This window comes from Aythya marila, assembly GCF_965140915.1.
Source record: "Aythya marila genome assembly, chromosome: 11".
NCBI classification, from domain to species: Eukaryota; Metazoa; Chordata; class Aves; order Anseriformes; family Anatidae; genus Aythya; species Aythya marila.
This window is the reverse complement of record NC_139052.1, coordinates 3,873,277-3,890,812: the sequence shown is the minus strand read 5'-3', so window position 1 is coordinate 3,890,812 and position 17,536 is coordinate 3,873,277. Positions and strand designations below refer to the sequence as shown.

Here is a 17,536-nt window from a genome sequence, read left to right as displayed (position 1 = left end):
GTAAGCTTCAGACTGAAATTTCAACATTTTACATTAATTTGATTTCCAACAACTGATCAAACGCCACCTCAAAAGGCAAATTGAACTGAAAACCTTGTACAAACATATCATTTACAGATATGTACGTACAAGCCATTAACATAACAAAAATGTTATGAATTGTGTCAAAGAAAGAGAAGCCCTTTCAAACAGCTACATGAAAGTCCTCGCACAGACACACAACTTTATAGAGTTTCTGCTTGTTTTGGTATCTTAACTATAGATTGCAAAAACATCGCTGCGATGTTATGAAGCTGCACTTGTGCCAGTCTAGATCTTTCAGATCAAAGAGCTCTTGCGGCAAAACACAACTGATGTGGTCTCAAAGACTTCATCAGCTCCAGATGTGGGGAAATAGCCAGCCAATTCCACAAAAGGAGCAAGTCTCTTTTAGTTACAATCAGAACTACCCACAAATTAAAACCAGGCCTCTGATGTCATCTGATCACCTGCAGATGAGCGCCAGGTTTTTTTCTGGTTAATGACCTAATCATAATTTTTTATGTTGTGTTACTACAAACAAAATCTAAAAGCAAAGGAGAGGATTTTCTAAGATTAACCTGAAGTCCATCAGATGAAAAATAACTTTTTTTTTTTTTTTTTTTTTATTCACAAAGTTGATGATAAAAAAATGCCACCCTATTTTGAAGTGTGGAAGCGATGTGTTCGGCTGACCAGCTCGCTGGCTCCCCAAGCCCCACTGTGGTTAGGGGCAGTCCAGCAGAACGCAGCCCGCCGGGGGCCTGGCGAGCAGCTCCGCAGCGAGGCAGCCGGTGCCCTACTTAAAGGGCTTCTCTTCCGCGACAGCTGAGTAAGGCAGTTATAAATATGACGTGGCTGCTCAAGACAGCCTCTTCTAGCTATTAAACTGATAACAGTGACATCCAGGAGGCATCAAGCCAGTTTTTCCTGGCTGACATTCCCCCAAAGACAAGGAATACTGTTAAAAGGTCACCCTGTCTCCTTGGAAGCCGGCGCTCCCCAGCAGGTAGGAGAGGAACCCACCTTCTAATCCCCTTACATGCACTACACCCCAAGGCACAGGCTGTGCCTCTCGACTGACAAGCACAACGCTCTCGATTATGAATGGGAAATTCCCTTCCAATAAACACATGCCAAGAAGAGTTTTTTAAATGACTTATCAAGTGGAGGACTCGACTCTTTTTGGAGCTGTGCTAGAATATACATTAATCCTCACAGCGCAGTACTTCTGGAGGGTGCATGGCCTCCGCAGAGGGAAGTAGGACAACCAAGCTGTGGAGAACATCAAATCGTAGACCCACTTCTGCCTCTTCCGCACCCGGCACCATTTCACATTTCTCCAGTGGGAACGGCAGGATGATGACAAAGATTTTTTTTTAGGGTGGGGAGCTGACTTCCAGAACGTAGCACTGAGCAGGCTGGAGCTGTACGACAGCAGGTTAGGCAAAGCCAACGCACCGTCCAGTTCTCCAATCTGCCTTTGTTCTCAACACATTCAATGAACGCTGCCGCAGAACTTAGCCCCAACCTCACGTGTCTAAGAGAAGTCAAAGGATCACACAACGTGCTTCTATTTACAAGTGCCAGTAACACAAACATTAACTTGAAGATTTGGGGTTAGCAAATTTTACTTGAAGTAAAGCTTCCAAGTCTCATTCTATAAATGCATTTAACAAATACAACACTTTGAGTGTTCCTGTTGGCATACTCCTTCTCAGGCAATTCTCCCTTAATCTGTTTCAAATTCTTAAATATTTATCAATGTTTAATATTAATGTTAAAAGCAGATTAAAAAACAGCAACAAGGCTATCAAAGCTTACTTTTGATGAACTCATGCTATCTCAGGACCAAGTCTCCCAAGGTGCATACTATTTGTGAAATTATAAGCTATGTTATTCATTTAATTCTATTTATTAACAATTCTTGGAAGTCCCGGGCAATATTTAGCAAGCTGCAAGAGAGACAATTTTTTGAATCCAGTAGAAATGGATAACCTTCCCTGTAGCTTGTAAACTCCGCTAACTAGCCCAGCTACATTCCATCAGCATCAGTCATGCACTAAGCAAGTGTGTGCCGATGAATGATTTGTACATGTGGCAAAATTTTACAGTGTATTATCTGCAGGTTTTGCCACAAAAGCTAATTCTGCTGAAAGGCAGCTCTGGGAAAAAAAGAGACTTGTTTTCATGTTTATTATATTTCTGACAGAACCACGTACTAAAACTTCAGGAACATAGAACAGTAACTACTTTTCCCTTCACTACTTTACAGAGACAGAAATTGCCAAAAGCACAGCTGAATTTTTTAGTTGATATTTAAGCAAGATGATAGAATGGAGAGAAGCTCTAATATAGAAACAAGATCAGTACACCACATCCTAAATCCTGCTTTTTGTTTCCAATACCAGGTGTAAAGGCTCATATATTTTAAAACCTCTTCTCACCACCCAGAAAGAAAATAAAACAGTCCTCAATGAGAACAGAGCATCTGTCTCGCCTGCAAATCCAACCATAATTTTTAAGGATGGTATAAAATTCAAACTCCTTGAAGCAGCTAAACTGAATTCCATCTTAAATAAATGTTTACGCAGTTTAGGCGTGCTATACATGCCTATTTGGGTATTTTTGAAATGCAGAACCCTACTGCAACGATACAGGCTTCCTAGCTTCTTCCCCAGCAAGTGATAATTTTGAAGTCATGTTAAAATGTGATAGGCCAACTTATCTAAAATCCCAAAGTCGGGATACAGAAACGTTTTGTTCTTTTGATTTTATTTTTTAAATTGTAGCGTGAGGACAGGGGGAGGAAAAAAAAAATTAAGGCGACAGGAACACCACCAAAAATAAATGTGTATGTAATGCTTGAAGATTCATTCTCCATTTACTAGAACAGCAAAAACCTCTTCCCCACGCTTTTCTAACTACACTGTTACTAAAGAATGCATACAACTAAGTCTTCAAAAATTCCTATTAAAAACAGATTTTCAAAGAAACAACAACAACAAAGTTGAAACAAATTAGCTCGTTTCTTAACCTGTTCCCTGTATTTCACAAAGCTTTTGTAGCTGCGCTAGGAGTCCCCCTCACCACCAGTGATCACAGGAAGATAGAGCAGTGGGGATACAATCCTATCTTCTGTATTTGGTGATTTTTTCCCTGACCTCGCTAGTACTGTCACTTTCTGGACTTGTGACAGACTGCTGCACTTCTACAAATGGACCTCAACATGAATGTCATTTCGGAAAGCAAATCCATGGAACAAATGGGTGTGCTCGCATTTTGAGAAAAATAGATCCGTCCAATCCAGCACCTGAGCCCATCCCTCGCTGCTTTCATTTGCCCAAGGAAAGGGACACAACCTATGCTCCACAGCACCGACACGGCTTGCTGCAGACAAGACCCCCTTCTGGCAGGGGCCCACTGCTCAGTACGGTGGCAGTTTAACCCAGTGGAGCAGGGAAAACTCTCGGCTGATGCACTGAACTCGTGGTACATTTTCGGAGGAGTGGGGAGGGGAGGGGAAAAGGGAAGGGTGAGGAACAGAAGAAATCCAGCTGACCAGCGTTTCCTACCTCTCCTTATTCATTGTCCACAGCAGCGTACCCCTAGAGATTTTCCAGATGATCTTCTATTTATCCTGACTTACAAATGTTAGCTTTGACCTTGTCTAAGTTGCTGTGGGCAGCATATGGCACAGAACAGATTTAATTGTACTTTTCTCCCTGTATACTAACTGGCCCAATACTAATAAAAGCAGAATTGAATAATAATTCTTAGCACCTGGTCGCTCAAAAATTTACAAACTGAAAACATTTTCCGTTGCTGTTAGGAGATGTGGTATGTTATTTATTGCATTACAGCAACAGAGAGGCATGCTGTCATGTCACCTAAGCGTTTTCCAAATTATTAAATACTTTTCTTGATGTTATAACTCTGGCAGCGATGGCTACAAGACAGCTTCTTCACTAAGGAGTACTCAATACACATCCACATAGTTGCACCTGTGTGTATTTGTCCGTATCTACACGTCACACACATGTATATACACAGACATGTCTATAAATAACCTTTTGCTCTCAAAATTTTCAATACACAAGCTAGCTTACAAAAAAACAGAATCACAAACCATTACAAATATTAAAAAGTTGCATTTTGTGATTTTTTTTCTGCACTTTTTAATAGGTATTGCAGAAATTCACTGCAAAAGATGCAGTAGCTCCATCTTCGTAAAGGGATCATTGAAATCTCAGCTTATGCTGAGAAAAAGCGATGTTTACTCACCACTAAAACACCCACAGACTGGTATATCACATTAACCTGTACAACACGCGGCACACAACTGCGATGTGTAACACTCAAATTTATTCTCATATGAAATAGCCATAGATGATATAATACATAAGTAATGCAGTATCTGAAATTGATTTATTTTGGTGATAAGTGATATTAGTGCAATCTATCTTGAAATAATTTCAGAGTAAGATCATCAGATCCCTGAAAAAAGGACGTTTAGAAAATAACCGATTTCCTTCTAAACTTGTAGGTGAGCTGAAAAAAAATAGAAAAACTTGCATTTCAATCTATATTCTTTATGCGCAAACAAGATACAAAATTTATATTAAATATCTTTATGCCATTTCATTTTACAAAATGTAAACAAAGATGATCAGTTAATGAAGTTTCCTTAATTATTTCACTTATTATTCAAATTTTTAAAAATAATGATTTAGATTTGTGCTGTTATTTATTTATTTTTTTTTAATTACGGTTGGATAATTTGTTTTCTTGTCTACAGCACAGCTCTGGTAGAAATGAAAGTGGAGGCAAGGTGAAAGTGAAGAACAGATAAATATGATTTTTGCCACAATTTTCAAAATTTGTCAAAGCTCCATAATAAAATTGTATAAACCTTCCATAAGCTACAAATATTTTCTATATATCAACAGGTGAAGGAGGATGAGAAAAAAAAAATCGGGTTTAATTTTCTACTTTAATAGAAGTACTTTGTTTTCCTTTATGTAACAGATTAATTTTTTTTTTTCCTTTCTAAATTGGTAAGGATTCTTGAAACATATTTTTAGTAACTTGTTACACAGAACAGTAAGATTTTACGATTTTACTCCCTGATGAGGCATTTCCATTAAAACACGACTGCTCACTTTCAAGTGTCCCTCCTAAAACACACAGAAATTAAAAAAAAAAAAAAAAAGAACCTCCCCTAACAGTTTTTTTTGTTCGTTTGTTTGTTTTTTTAAAATCAGACTTAATTTTTAAAATTTAACTTTATTTACGTGCCAGTGCACAACATGTATTGTGGTGCTTGAGTAGTTATTCTTTTGTTTAATGTTAGGCTTTCTTCTGTCTTACAAATTAAAAAAAGTTCTAAAGGAACAAAACATTCAGTAAGGAGCATAAACACACCACGTATTTTTAACACGTCATTTCCCACTTGTTTTGCCTGTAAAGTGAATCAGGTTTTGTACACATCAGTAGGTACCAAGGAATGTCAGTACCCAAAATTGAGTAATTGAAATAATCTCAAAACCTCAAGCAATGAGGCACATACTATCAACTACTAACTGACTGAACAGTATAATTGAAGGCCGTAAAAATTAAGTTATATAGCGTTTCCATTACAGAAAGTTTCACGTACAGATTTGGCGTGTACACCGTGTGCTTAAAAAAAAAACAAACAGACAAAAATCTCCCCTCAGCTTCATATATCCTCCTTCTAGATACTTAAATTAATAATTTGTTCCAACTTGCAGGATTCCTGGGAAAGAGAACACTAAAAGTCACCAAGAAGTTAAAAAAAATAATAAATAAAACCTTGGGCAACATGATATAGGATCATCATATGATTTGTCATCTATTTACTAACTCTTCAAGCTCATAAAGGTCACCTCTGACCCGTAACAGGCACATGCTATCAATTTTCAAGCCGTGCTCGCCTACAGTACCAGCACTTCCATCCACTATATGCCTGGAAATACTTAATAAGATCAAAGCCTTCTTTCCTGCTACAAGAACAAAGAGAAATGTTGTAATAGAGTGATCTGTGCTCTAGAAAGAATAAAATCAAAACTCCATGCAAGTTATATTCCCTTTGCTTCAGGGGTATTGTACAGTTAATTTTACTTAAGCCTTATATATATCTTCACATAAAACTTCAAACGGACCGTTTGAGCGTCGGAGCAGACATGAAAGAAAAATAATTTCATATTTGAGAGACAGCTGGCATCGGGACCAAAGGAAATGAAACGGAGCCCGCGCGCCCTGCCTCAGCCCCCTCATCGCCCCGCCGCTCCCTCGCGGCTCCCCGCGCAGCTCGCAGCACCCCCGGCTCCGGTAGCGCCGCACAAAAAGTTTGCTACCGGAGACAAAGCTCCCGGCGGGGCCGCCGGAGGAGAGGGACGAGCCCGGAACGCCGCGAGCTGCCCGGCAGCGGCTCCCCTCGGGCTGCCCGCAGCGCCCCCTCAGCTCCTCTCCCCGGGGGCCAGGGGAGCTCCGCGGCCTCCGGGCGCCGGCTGCGGGGGCCCGGGGCCGCCCTGAGGGGCCGGGGGCGCCCCCGAGCCCGGGCCGGAGGCGGAGGGCGCCGGGCGGGCCCGGCCGCGGCTCCCGGCGCCCGGTCCTGAGGCGGCGGCGGCGGCGGCGCCCCCCCGGGTCGCTCCCCCCCACACCCCTCCCCGCCCCGCCGCGGGCTGCCCGGCCGGGGAGCGGGAACAAAGGCGGGCGCCTTACCGTCTTGCCGTTGTAGTAGTACATGAGGGAGCTGCTGCCCACGCCCGGCACGGGGTAGGCGCAGTACATGGCGAGGCTGGCGCGGCGCCGGGCTGCAGCCCAAGTGCGCCGCCTCCCGCCTCCCGCCGCCGCATCCGCCCGCCGCCCGCCCGCGGCTCCCCTCCGCCGCGCACGTGGAGCCGCTGCGAGGCGGCGCATGCAAAGCAGGGCCGAACCATCGCGCCCGGCCCGCGGGGGGGGGGCGGCCGCTGCCTGCAGCCTGCCCCCGGCCCCAACGAGCTCCCGCCGCCGGGCGTCGCCTCAGGAGGCAGCGGGCGGCGGGGAGGCGGCCGCGGGCGGCAGCTGCTGAGGGGGCGGCGGGCGCCAGGGAGGGGGAAAGCGGGCGGAAAACTTCGGGTCGCGGCCCGAGCAGGGGAGACGGGCAGCGGCACAACGCAGCTTGGCTCGGGACACGGCCAGCGCGGTGCTGTGGGGGCACAGAGCAGGGACTGAGCACAGCCGCCCTGCCGCAGGGAGCAGCCTGCAGGGCCTGAAGGTTCCAGCTGCCGGAGCACCCTGGCGGTGTGACTGCCAGGACCACTCCTCGCCCAGAACCACGGAGCGGTGCAGGGCAGCGAGGCACAGCCCAGCTCCCCTCCAGCACCACCGGCGCAGCAGCAGCCAGGCCCGCAGGAGGGCTGGCGGCTTCCTTCTGCCCCCAGGGACCACAGAGCCCCAGTTCAGGCCCTGGAGAAGCCCTAAGAAGCGTTGATTTGCACCGCACAGTGCCCTGCCCTACAGCTTCTCGCTAGTGTTCGGGACTCTGCAGATGAGACCTGCTAACACAGCTTCAGATCTCTGCACGTGCTGCTTCTCAAAGTGCACTGGGCTCATATCACTGATTTAGACAAGTGTAGAACTTAGGAAAAAAAACCCTAAACACTGGAAAATGCACTTCCAGCTTTCAAAGGAGTGGAGAAGTAAGGACACCCCCCTCACTTCTTTTTTTTTTTTTTCTTTTTTTCCCCCTAAAATAAATCAAGCACACAAACTTTTAAATCATTAAAATACACTTCCAGGTGACTACATCCAGTTCTTTCAAGTAAAGGCTGTCGTCAACACCTTTGTAATTGCTACTGTTCCTCCACATACACATGCTCCATGTTCAAAATAGGTGTATTGGAGAAGAAGAGCATGATAAAGACCCCCCTTCCGCGACTAAGCATTACCCACCTGTATTAAAAATAGCTGGGTAAAAACATACAGTAGGAAAACTACCTCCTCTATGTGGCACTCAGTGTGCACACTTCACATTACAACCATCCAATACCTGTACAGAGCAATTGTAATGAAAAGTGCATAGGTAATGGTAACTGGTAATATTTACTAACACAATTAACATTTACCAGTACAGAGGAATTATTGACGTTGTTCGCCATCACATGGCTAAGACGACAACAACAAGGACAACAATAACACTGAGTAATGCCACTGCAAATGCTGTTTGTAGACATACTAGTTTAATGGCTGGTACCTCCGTAACGACTCAATAAACGAATTTGTTCCTGGTATTACTTCCCCACAAATCAAACGGGTACCAATTTCATTTTACTGAAAAGCGAATTAGTTGTCCTACCCTCAGTGACATCAATGTGAATAAAATCTTCGTGTCCAATACTTGAAATTCATCACTGTACTTGTTCTACATTTGCTATGCCATTATTCCTCACAGTACTTTGTTAGGTCAGTTCATGTTACGGGTTCAAATCATAATTCAAGCATATCAAACTAACCCTCAGATGTTTACTTAGAGCAGAATATATGAAAAACAGACCTAAAATGGACTAATTTGAAAAGCTGGGCACAAAACTGTGATATCATTACCACTAACTATGTATTTGTAGGAACTACAACCAGATAACAATTCCAAGAACTTCTGAAGTCCCAAGTAAATTTGGGTTTTGTGGTCGCATTTTTTTTTTAATCCCCATTTAAGCTAAGCAACAGCTGCTCTGAAATTTGTTTTCTTAAGGGACATTACAGTGAAATGAATCGGGGCTGGATCAGTGATACTATACTCAGTACAGTTGTTTACTCCATTTTCCTTGGTGACAAGTCAAGGGTTAATCTGATGACTCAGCCTGACAAAACAAGTCAGCTGGAGACAGGGCCAATTTTTTAAACTTGATTTCAGACAGACATGCCGTCAGCAGAGGAGTGCTGAACTGACATGCACTTTGTAGCCCGAATTGTTTCCACTCATGACCCTGTACTGTGTGTCAAAAACAATAAGCTGCCTGTTTCTAAAGTATATAAAGAGATTATGAAATCTGATGCAAAGTGAAATACTGTCCTAATAATAAACCAAGCTACCTGTATCAGAATAAAGATTTTAACAATAAGAGGTTTTGTGAATGAACTGTATGTTCTTCCTAAAATCAATCTTTTATGTGAAACACATTTTTGTCCAATTTGTCAGAGCCACAAAGCAAATACACAGTAAGCATATGTAACCCAGCACTTGAGTCTAAAAAAAAAAAACAAACATAATTGCTCCAGATCACTGAAAATTATCCTCATACCACATAAAAGGTAATTATGTAAGTGCCTCAATGGACAAGAGCCATCCTCTGGTCAAATATATGCCATAACAACACTGCAGTATCATAATACTTGAAAAATGTTACTGCTTTTTAATCACAGCTTTATTATTTCAAATGGGTCTGTTCAAACACAAGCAGCAAAAACTTTTACAATAATTTTGAGTCAGACATAATTCAAAGTTCCCTTTTCACCAAAAGAAGCAACTGTGATGTGTAAGTCTTGAGTTTCCTCACAGAGAGCTGGCATAAATCTTTCTGAAAAACAGTAACCTAATACAATCCCAAACCTGCTATTGATGAGGACGCCAATTCTGTTCTTCTTCCTAATTTGTTTCATTTCTGAGGGGCTAGGTTAGCCTTCTTTCCAAAGGCAGCAGGCTAAGACAACTGCCCTAGAAGGCTCTCCCTTTATCCCCAACTCTGCGCAGGGTTGGAAGTTTTTATCAACTTCAACCACGTTTGAAAAAGGCACAGATGTTTCAGAAGTGATTAAGCTCTTATCAGCGCTATGAAAACCTGAAACTGAGACAGAGGAGACTGACCCCAACCAACGCCTCCCTGAAGTAAAGACAAGGAATGGGGAATAAAGGATAAAAGACAAATTCTTGGAAAGCCATCTGATACTGAACAACCAGTTACTAACTAAAATACACACACATACCTATGTATCTGTATGTGTAAATGTGTGTATAACATATAAATATCAACTTTGAGCTACTAGCGATATTTCAGAAAAAAATTCTAGGCATCTCAGGACTCCTAGCAGGATGCATTTCACAGCCAAACATTTATTAGGATTAACCAAAGCAAGGCCGGTGTCAGCGTGATCTGTAAGCGCACACCGAGCACAGCGCAGCTCTCCTAACAGACAAGACCGAAAGCCTCAGGAAGCAGCCCTTACTGCTCTAAGTGGAAATCACGTTGTTAATTACACAGTAACAAAGCAAGAAAACTACGAACAAATACAAGTGTAACTGAGATGAAATCCTACCCATTGCTTTTATGTAGCTATACTGCAAGGTTTTTTGATTTTTTTTTTATTTGATTTTAGGAAAAACTTCCCGTTAGCTGTAAGTTAAAAATAAAATAAAATAAAGTACGAGCACTGCCCCTGCTCAGCCCCCTGCGCTGTGGGCCCGAGCTCTCCTCAGCCCGCGGCCGAGCCCCGAGCCCCTCCCAGCGGCCGCCGGGCGCGGCGCACGGCGGGGGCGCCCCCTGCTGGCAGAGCCGCCGCAGCGCCCCCTGCGCGGCCCCCGAGGCGGCTCCGCCCCCGGCGCTGCGCGGGCTGGGGGCAGCCCCGGCCGCGCCGCCATTTGCTGCCCGCCCGGGGCTCTCTCAGCGTGCGGGCTGGCGGCCGTGCCGGCTCCCCCCGAGGGAAGGGGAGGACAAAAAGCCGCTCTCCTGAGCTGTGTGTGTGAAGTGCCACGCTCTAGTCTGTGGTAACGGGAGCGTTCGTCTTCCCGGTGAAGCACAAGTTGGAGCAGCCCCGCGCAACTTCTCAGCAGTTCACAAGCTGCTGCTCTGTCACGCCGCCCCTCAGAAAGCAGCCTCACCGCCGGGCGCTGCCTATACATTCTCCTGTGCAAATCTACACTACTTTAGGAGTATCTACTGTGCTCTTTTTGGTATGTTGTGGAAGTGTAAAGAAAACTAAAAAATCTACCAGTAAATCCACCCTGCGTATGAGGGATTTTCACAGAGAAGATGTCTCAGTAAAGCAACCTCGCAGTGGCCTACGCCACAGCCCGGCAGCAGGACAGCAGCCCTGGAGCCAGCACGTGCCCACAGTCAGGAGCTGCTGTGAAGAGAGGGGCACACACATCACGTCCCTCACCTCACCTCATGCAGCGAGAACGCCACCTGAGCTCACAGCACGACAGCCATGGGCAGCTTAGCTGTTCAGCGCCAGCAGACCGGTTTTCACTTCACGTGCACAGCAAAGGGCGGGTGGGATGCTCTAATCTTAACTCACTGCTCTTTTCAGATCTATTTCAACTAAGTCCGTTCCCTAAAAGCATCAGACTTTGAATCTGATGGCCAAAGAATAAGCATCAAGCAGAAGGAAGACTGACTCACAAGGAAGAAACCACAAGTTCTGCTTTGCATTATCCATAGGGATTCATTTGCTCACTTTCGTTATTTAAAATGCCTTATAAAACACAGCACAGCATCAGAGGCAAGGGTCGGGGTTACTCCTGTCCCCGCGTGTTACATGCTGAAGACAAGACGGACAGCTGAATACATCACTCGACTGCACCAGGCAACTCAGAAGTGCTCTGAACAAACTCTAAATACCACTTTTTACATTTTGGCACCATTTCTCACCGACATGTTCTGTGGGAATAAATCTTATGAAGAAAATTAAACAATTAGACTCAACGTCACACTCAGTTCAACACCATCCAGGCAGGATGCTCCAAAGGTTTTACTCAGACATACTACTCAGAAAAGAGACCCTGACTTAATAAAACTATTCCAAGGATGTTGATTTACACCAAGCTACTTCAATACATACTGAACTTGTTCATTGTGAGGATAATTCTCTAAAGCAAGTCTGCTCACATTAGATTGTATTAAAAATACAACATTCGCTAAATATTAAAATCTCAAAAACTGGGATTCAGATAAACGGACAACCAGATCACTTCCACCCCCTACTTCAGGTACTCTCTTTTAACCCTGGGGAGGAGCGGAAGTAGGAGGGATTACAAAAGGGAATAAGACCAACTATTTATTTATTTATTATTATTTTGTACTTCTCAAGCTCATTCTTTAAAAGGCTAGTATATTAGAAAAGAGGCCCTTTAGTTTGTCAGAGGTAATTCTACATACAAAAACCAAGTTTCCTCTCTCTGTGCTTAGTAAAGAGTTCAAATTTAGGAGAGAGATCTCTGCCCATGGAAAATGTTCATTTGACAATCTGATTAAATAAGTGGCAATCAAAAGTTTAATATTAACTGATAACCTTGGGTGCTATGGAAAATCTAAAATGCTCAAAATAGTTATTAGAAATGGCACTACACAGAAAACATTTGTCACAGAATTTTCTGTAACAAAAAAAAAAATATCAACACACGAGTATTTCTACTCTCTGATGTAAGACCAATTAAGTGGCAAAGGAATAATGACAAATATATACAATATTTCTCTTACAATTATGACACAACAGCTATTGCTCATGGTGCTAATGATAAATATTGATCTGAAATATTTTTTTGACAACGCACGTAAACAGTACCATGCTTCTGCTCATAGCACATTGGTAATTTGATTACAAACTCGTTGCACATTTCCAAGCAAGCCTTACTGTTCTCCCTCTGCAGATCAAGAAGTTCTTTGAAAGCACTGACTATGCTCTCTATAGGTGACGCGTGCCCCACCAATTAGTTACAATTGGTTTTGAGTCACATGATGTTATGATGTTATTACTGTTTCTTGGCTTAGTTAGGACAACTCCTACAGTCTGAGAAATTCTCAGAAATACTGCAAGAGTTTAGAACCTCTGAGAATGCAACTGCCACTGAAAAAAAAAAAAATACATTTTATCTGTTAGTAAAAAATCAGCGGCTCAAAAATCTCGGTTCAAGTTTGAGCTAATTAAGAAAGTAAATCACTGATTTTTAGTTTTTATCCTTCTCCCAAAGCTTTATATTTAGTAGTTAATAGTTCAACACAAACACTTGCATGTCAGCATCAAAAATGTTTTGGGGCAATGACTCACCACTTAGCCAACTTAAGATAGCAGAACTTAAAAATACACTCCTTTGGTGCAATTAGTTTTCACAGTAAAAGGACAAATCCAGATTCCAAGTCGCATTCCAGAAGGTAACTAAACAATTAATTACCACTTCTCTATGTAACTAGTTTTACTTTGGTCCTGACAGAAACACATGAAGAATGGTAAGTCTGAAAGCAAGCAATTTCAGAAAATACCGTGCATATCCAAGAGAAAAAGAAACAAAGTAGTATTAAAGAAATCATCGTATCTCTGAAGATTGCTACTGAATTAGTTACCTAGACAATTACTAGACTATCCATTGCCATAGTCGCCCCATACTAACACACAACCATTAGAGAAAACTGTAAAATATATATAAAAAAATCCAGATCCTTTTATCATGTCACGTTAAGAATGCACTTTCTTGTGACCTCCATACTATAATTACACTTCTCTGCACTACCTATCAGCTAAAACAATTTTATCTTTGCCACCATACATTGATTTCTTACCAAAGTCTAGTTAAAATAAGTAAAGGCAACACTTGAATAATTATCAACTCAATTTAAGTTTCCTATGATGGCCAGTAAATTTTAGTTTTGTGCCGCATGCTAAACAAAACATCTCAGAGCACTTTTTTCCATAATCTGTCATCTTCCTTCATGGCTCTATTCAGCACCGAAAGCATTTAAATGGAGAAACGGTGCTTTAAAAAAGCAACATAGAAATCTTTGATTCTTCACAGAAACTGTGCTTCACTGCTCCGACCGGTACAGTGTTAATACAAATAAAATTTAATCAGCATTTTGTTGTCTTCATTCAAAAGAAAAATTAAATGAAAAACATTTGAAAAATACTGCTTCTTAAAATTAATGCCTAGTAAGAGAAATGAGATAAATTTTTCATTCACTAAAATGATCTCTTTACCTGGCTAATGCTACTAAATATTAAACATGTAATGCAAGTTTTATTACTCTCCTAGAATTACAGTAATAAATTACATGGAAACTGCACTGCTACGTGTTTTAGCTTCTCTGACATTTTTAATATATTTTTGTTAATCTAGCAGAAATCATCTGCTAGACTGTAAAGCCACCCTACATAACACACAACTGTTAAAATGTAAATTGCCAAACTATTTTTAGCTGCTGCTGAAGGAGGGAAAGAAAGGAGAGAAAAAAAAGGCAGAAGAAGAATATTCCTGGCCTCGGGAATAATGATTTGAGGCATTGTGTTCATTTTGTTTATCAAGCAGCTATTCAGCCTCTAGTGGGGCCCAAGTGCTTATGCAAGCAAAAGCTTTTAAGAGTGCCTGCAGCTGCAATCCTGGCTTCCAGGTAGGCTGCAGGTTCAGAGCACAGCTGCCCCAGGCGATCTGCGCTATCTCAGCTCCATCTGGAAGTGCGGTTAAAATAGGATTTCAGATCCCGGTTTCCGTATGCATCACCGTGAGCAGGGGGAGGGAGAAGGGCAAGAGAGGGAGGAGAGACCGGGGGAGATGCAAGGGCTGGAAGACACCGTCCATGCCTCAGCCTTAATACCGAATAAAAAGCTCAGAGCCATTTCGCTCCCGCTCTGCTCCTGCTGCCCGTGCCGTGCGCTATTCAGCCTATCCGGCTTTGAGTTATGACTCATCCAAGTGCACCTGCGCCCATGTGTTAAGTACTGCCAAATAAAAGCCCAACATCCATTTACACAACAAAGAGATGTACCCCGCAAGGCAGCAGCGCTTCCCCCTCCCCTCCTGTTTGTTCTGAGCAGGGAGAAAAATAATTCTGTCCTTCACTTCACTGGGGATTTTTCACTTCACGTGGATCTTTAAATGCAGATTCATTTATAAACAATTTTCTTCCTTTTAAGAATAAAGCATATTTAATACCACAAAACACCCCTATAGCATTAGATTATCACAGCCATTAATGATTTTTCCACCAAAACCCTTCCAACCTTTTTCATCAAAGCCCTTTATTCTCGAAGGATAAATTTTCAAGCGAAGAGGGATCAACAAACTAGTTGCTTGAAAGCTTTCCTGATGCTAGGCTGAAGTTAGGAAAGGCTTAATGAAGGCTTTAAAATCCACCAGGGCTTCACAATGAACATCTGACTCGGTGATTTATGCATATTAATAACCTCAGTCCTACTGAGGCAAGCTGAGCTGTACATGTCCTCCGAATCTTAATGTCTTCAGCTCCACTGGGATTATTACAAATGTAAATTTCTAAGATTCTCAGCTATTAATCTCTGTCTGTCCTCCTGTTCAGCAACATAATGACTAATTAAACATCAAAAGACCTGTACAGGAGATCTTCTTTGACAGCTCCTGGCCCAGCTCTCTTCCCAAGAGAGGAATTCAAATGACAGGGACAAGTGGGTAGGAGCATATGAGCAAGCTACAAATCACCGCTATGAAATCTAAAAATTACACATCAAATGTGTATTTAGTCTTCGAGAACCACTCCCAATTGCCTACCCTAGCTGTTCGTGTCCAGTGGATACCCTCCCTAACGATAAATTGAATAATTAGTGCGTCAGGTACATAAAACCCAGCCTGAGCCCACTTTACTTAGTATAAGTAAAAAATGTGATACTTACAGAAGAAGGCAAACCTGGGGGCACCTTTCTTACTTTCTTTGTCTGCAGAGGATCTGTACATAGAGAAACGACACATTTGATCAAGCATCTATGCTGCAGATGGAAAATAACTATCCACTCCATACAGTTTTTCTTTCCACAACAGATTTCTTTTTAAATCCATGCTTTGTTTTTAATTTTGTGCCAATTAAATTTGTATCTCTCATCAATGCAAGAAGGTGCTTAAATAGGTAACATACAAGCGATCTTTTCTAATATAAAGCTTTCCTAAACAATTACTTTCAAATCCTAAGAACACTAACATTGCAGGATATGTTGATGCCATCATACACTTGGTAAGAAACAAAGTAAGATTTTGAGATAACTACGAAGAAAACCGGACTGATTAGCAATAAACATTCTCTCCCCTTCTGCATTTCAAAGACAGAACTATGAAAAAGGAATTTATGAAACATTATGTGCTAAAAATACAAACATGATGTACATTTCTATAGCATTTAGTCTATAGAAAGGTTGTAAATAATAGGATATGCAATGACCTAAATACTTAAGTAGAAGTTAATGCAACTCATTTTTTTTCATGTTACATTAAAGATAGATACGTAACCAGCCTCCTTCTATCAATAATAATTTTAACAACACAAAAGTAGTCAGCAATTTCACTATCTAAATCAAGAACCTGAACTAGTTTAGTTTGCTGCTAATGAAATTAATCTGAATGCTTACTATACGTGCAAATTAGAAGTTAACGGATGTTCTGTGCTGGGTATCTGGCAATGTTATCATTTCTACAGTTGACTGATTGAGTCTTCAATTAAAATACAGAACTCCTATTTTTCTGTTTTCATTCAGAAGAGTATAATAACAGTTTCAGTTTCAGATATGACAAGATAAAAACTAATTACTCATTCCCATGTGTAATAAACCCACACAACTACTGGAAAAATATTTGCTGAATATCTTCACTCAGATCATGCCATAGGAGGTGTTTGAAAAGAAAGAAAAAACACTTCTGCGAGAGGTATTTACACTGCACACAAAGCATGACCTAGAAGGGCACACTGATTGATTTCAGCAATCTTCAAGTAGCAAATATATAGAAAGTTTGTTAAAAACCCTGGACAAGCCCTAGTTCAACTTTTATTTAAATCATTAGCCAGCAGTTCTACACCATTTAACTACACCACTTAAAAAAATAGCAGAAAGTATTTCAGGCCTGCTTTCTCTAGCTGCTGGAAATGAGACTCGAGATACAAGTTCACTTTTCTGGGACTTGGGAAAAAACTTGAAATTCATAAATTTGTAAGCCCCACCTTCCCATGTCCCAGTTACAGCCTGGCAGAGTCAGCCTCGACAGAAAGAGGAATGTTACACTACTGGTAGTTTGAAAAGGGTAATATACCTCGAGTTTCTCCTTCAACAAAAAATAAACATGAGCGCTACTCTGAGAACACCATGCTTACCTTCATTATGTCTGATTTAATACCTGGAACTTCATCTCTATACAATTTGCACAAGAAATTGTAAGTTAATCACTGAGGGAGAATCCTAAACCAGGTTGTCTAATTTATATTACATCCTTGAATACGTGGTTGTTTCATACACCTCCTCAACTTTTCTTCCCACTTAACGTCACTCTGTCCAGCCTTCAAAGTCATGGCGTAACAGACACCCTGCTGCCCATAACCATAGCAAGTTACTATTACATCAGTTTCTCACTACAACTGATTCAATGGAGGCTAATAACAACTAATTGTTGTTATTGTATTATAACAAGTCTTTTCTATGGAAGTTTAACCAACCTTCCAAAAAGCAAACAAAATATTTCACTTAACTTTCACTGAGTATTTCACTGAACTTTCCTTAGATTGTTCCTCTTCTA

The 17,536-nt window shown here is 41.8% G+C and overlaps 1 protein-coding gene across 10 annotated transcripts in view; it reads right to left on the bottom strand.

Annotated features, from left to right (window-relative positions):
* TCF12 (transcription factor 12) overlaps positions 1-17,536 on the bottom strand; it is a 158,654-nt gene that overhangs the window by 32,846 nt on the left and 108,272 nt on the right. For 7 of the 10 annotated variants that reach the window (XM_082768851.1, XM_082768849.1, XM_082768853.1 and 4 more), the window contains one exon: positions 15,655-15,707. In XM_082768851.1, coding sequence (XP_082624977.1) covers positions 15,655-15,707 — 53 coding nt within the window. Of the gene's footprint in view, positions 1-6,762; positions 6,972-9,631; positions 9,721-15,654; positions 15,708-17,536 lie in introns of those variants that run through there. The other 3 variants (XM_082768850.1, XM_082768857.1, XM_082768858.1) reach the window with 3 other exon arrangements.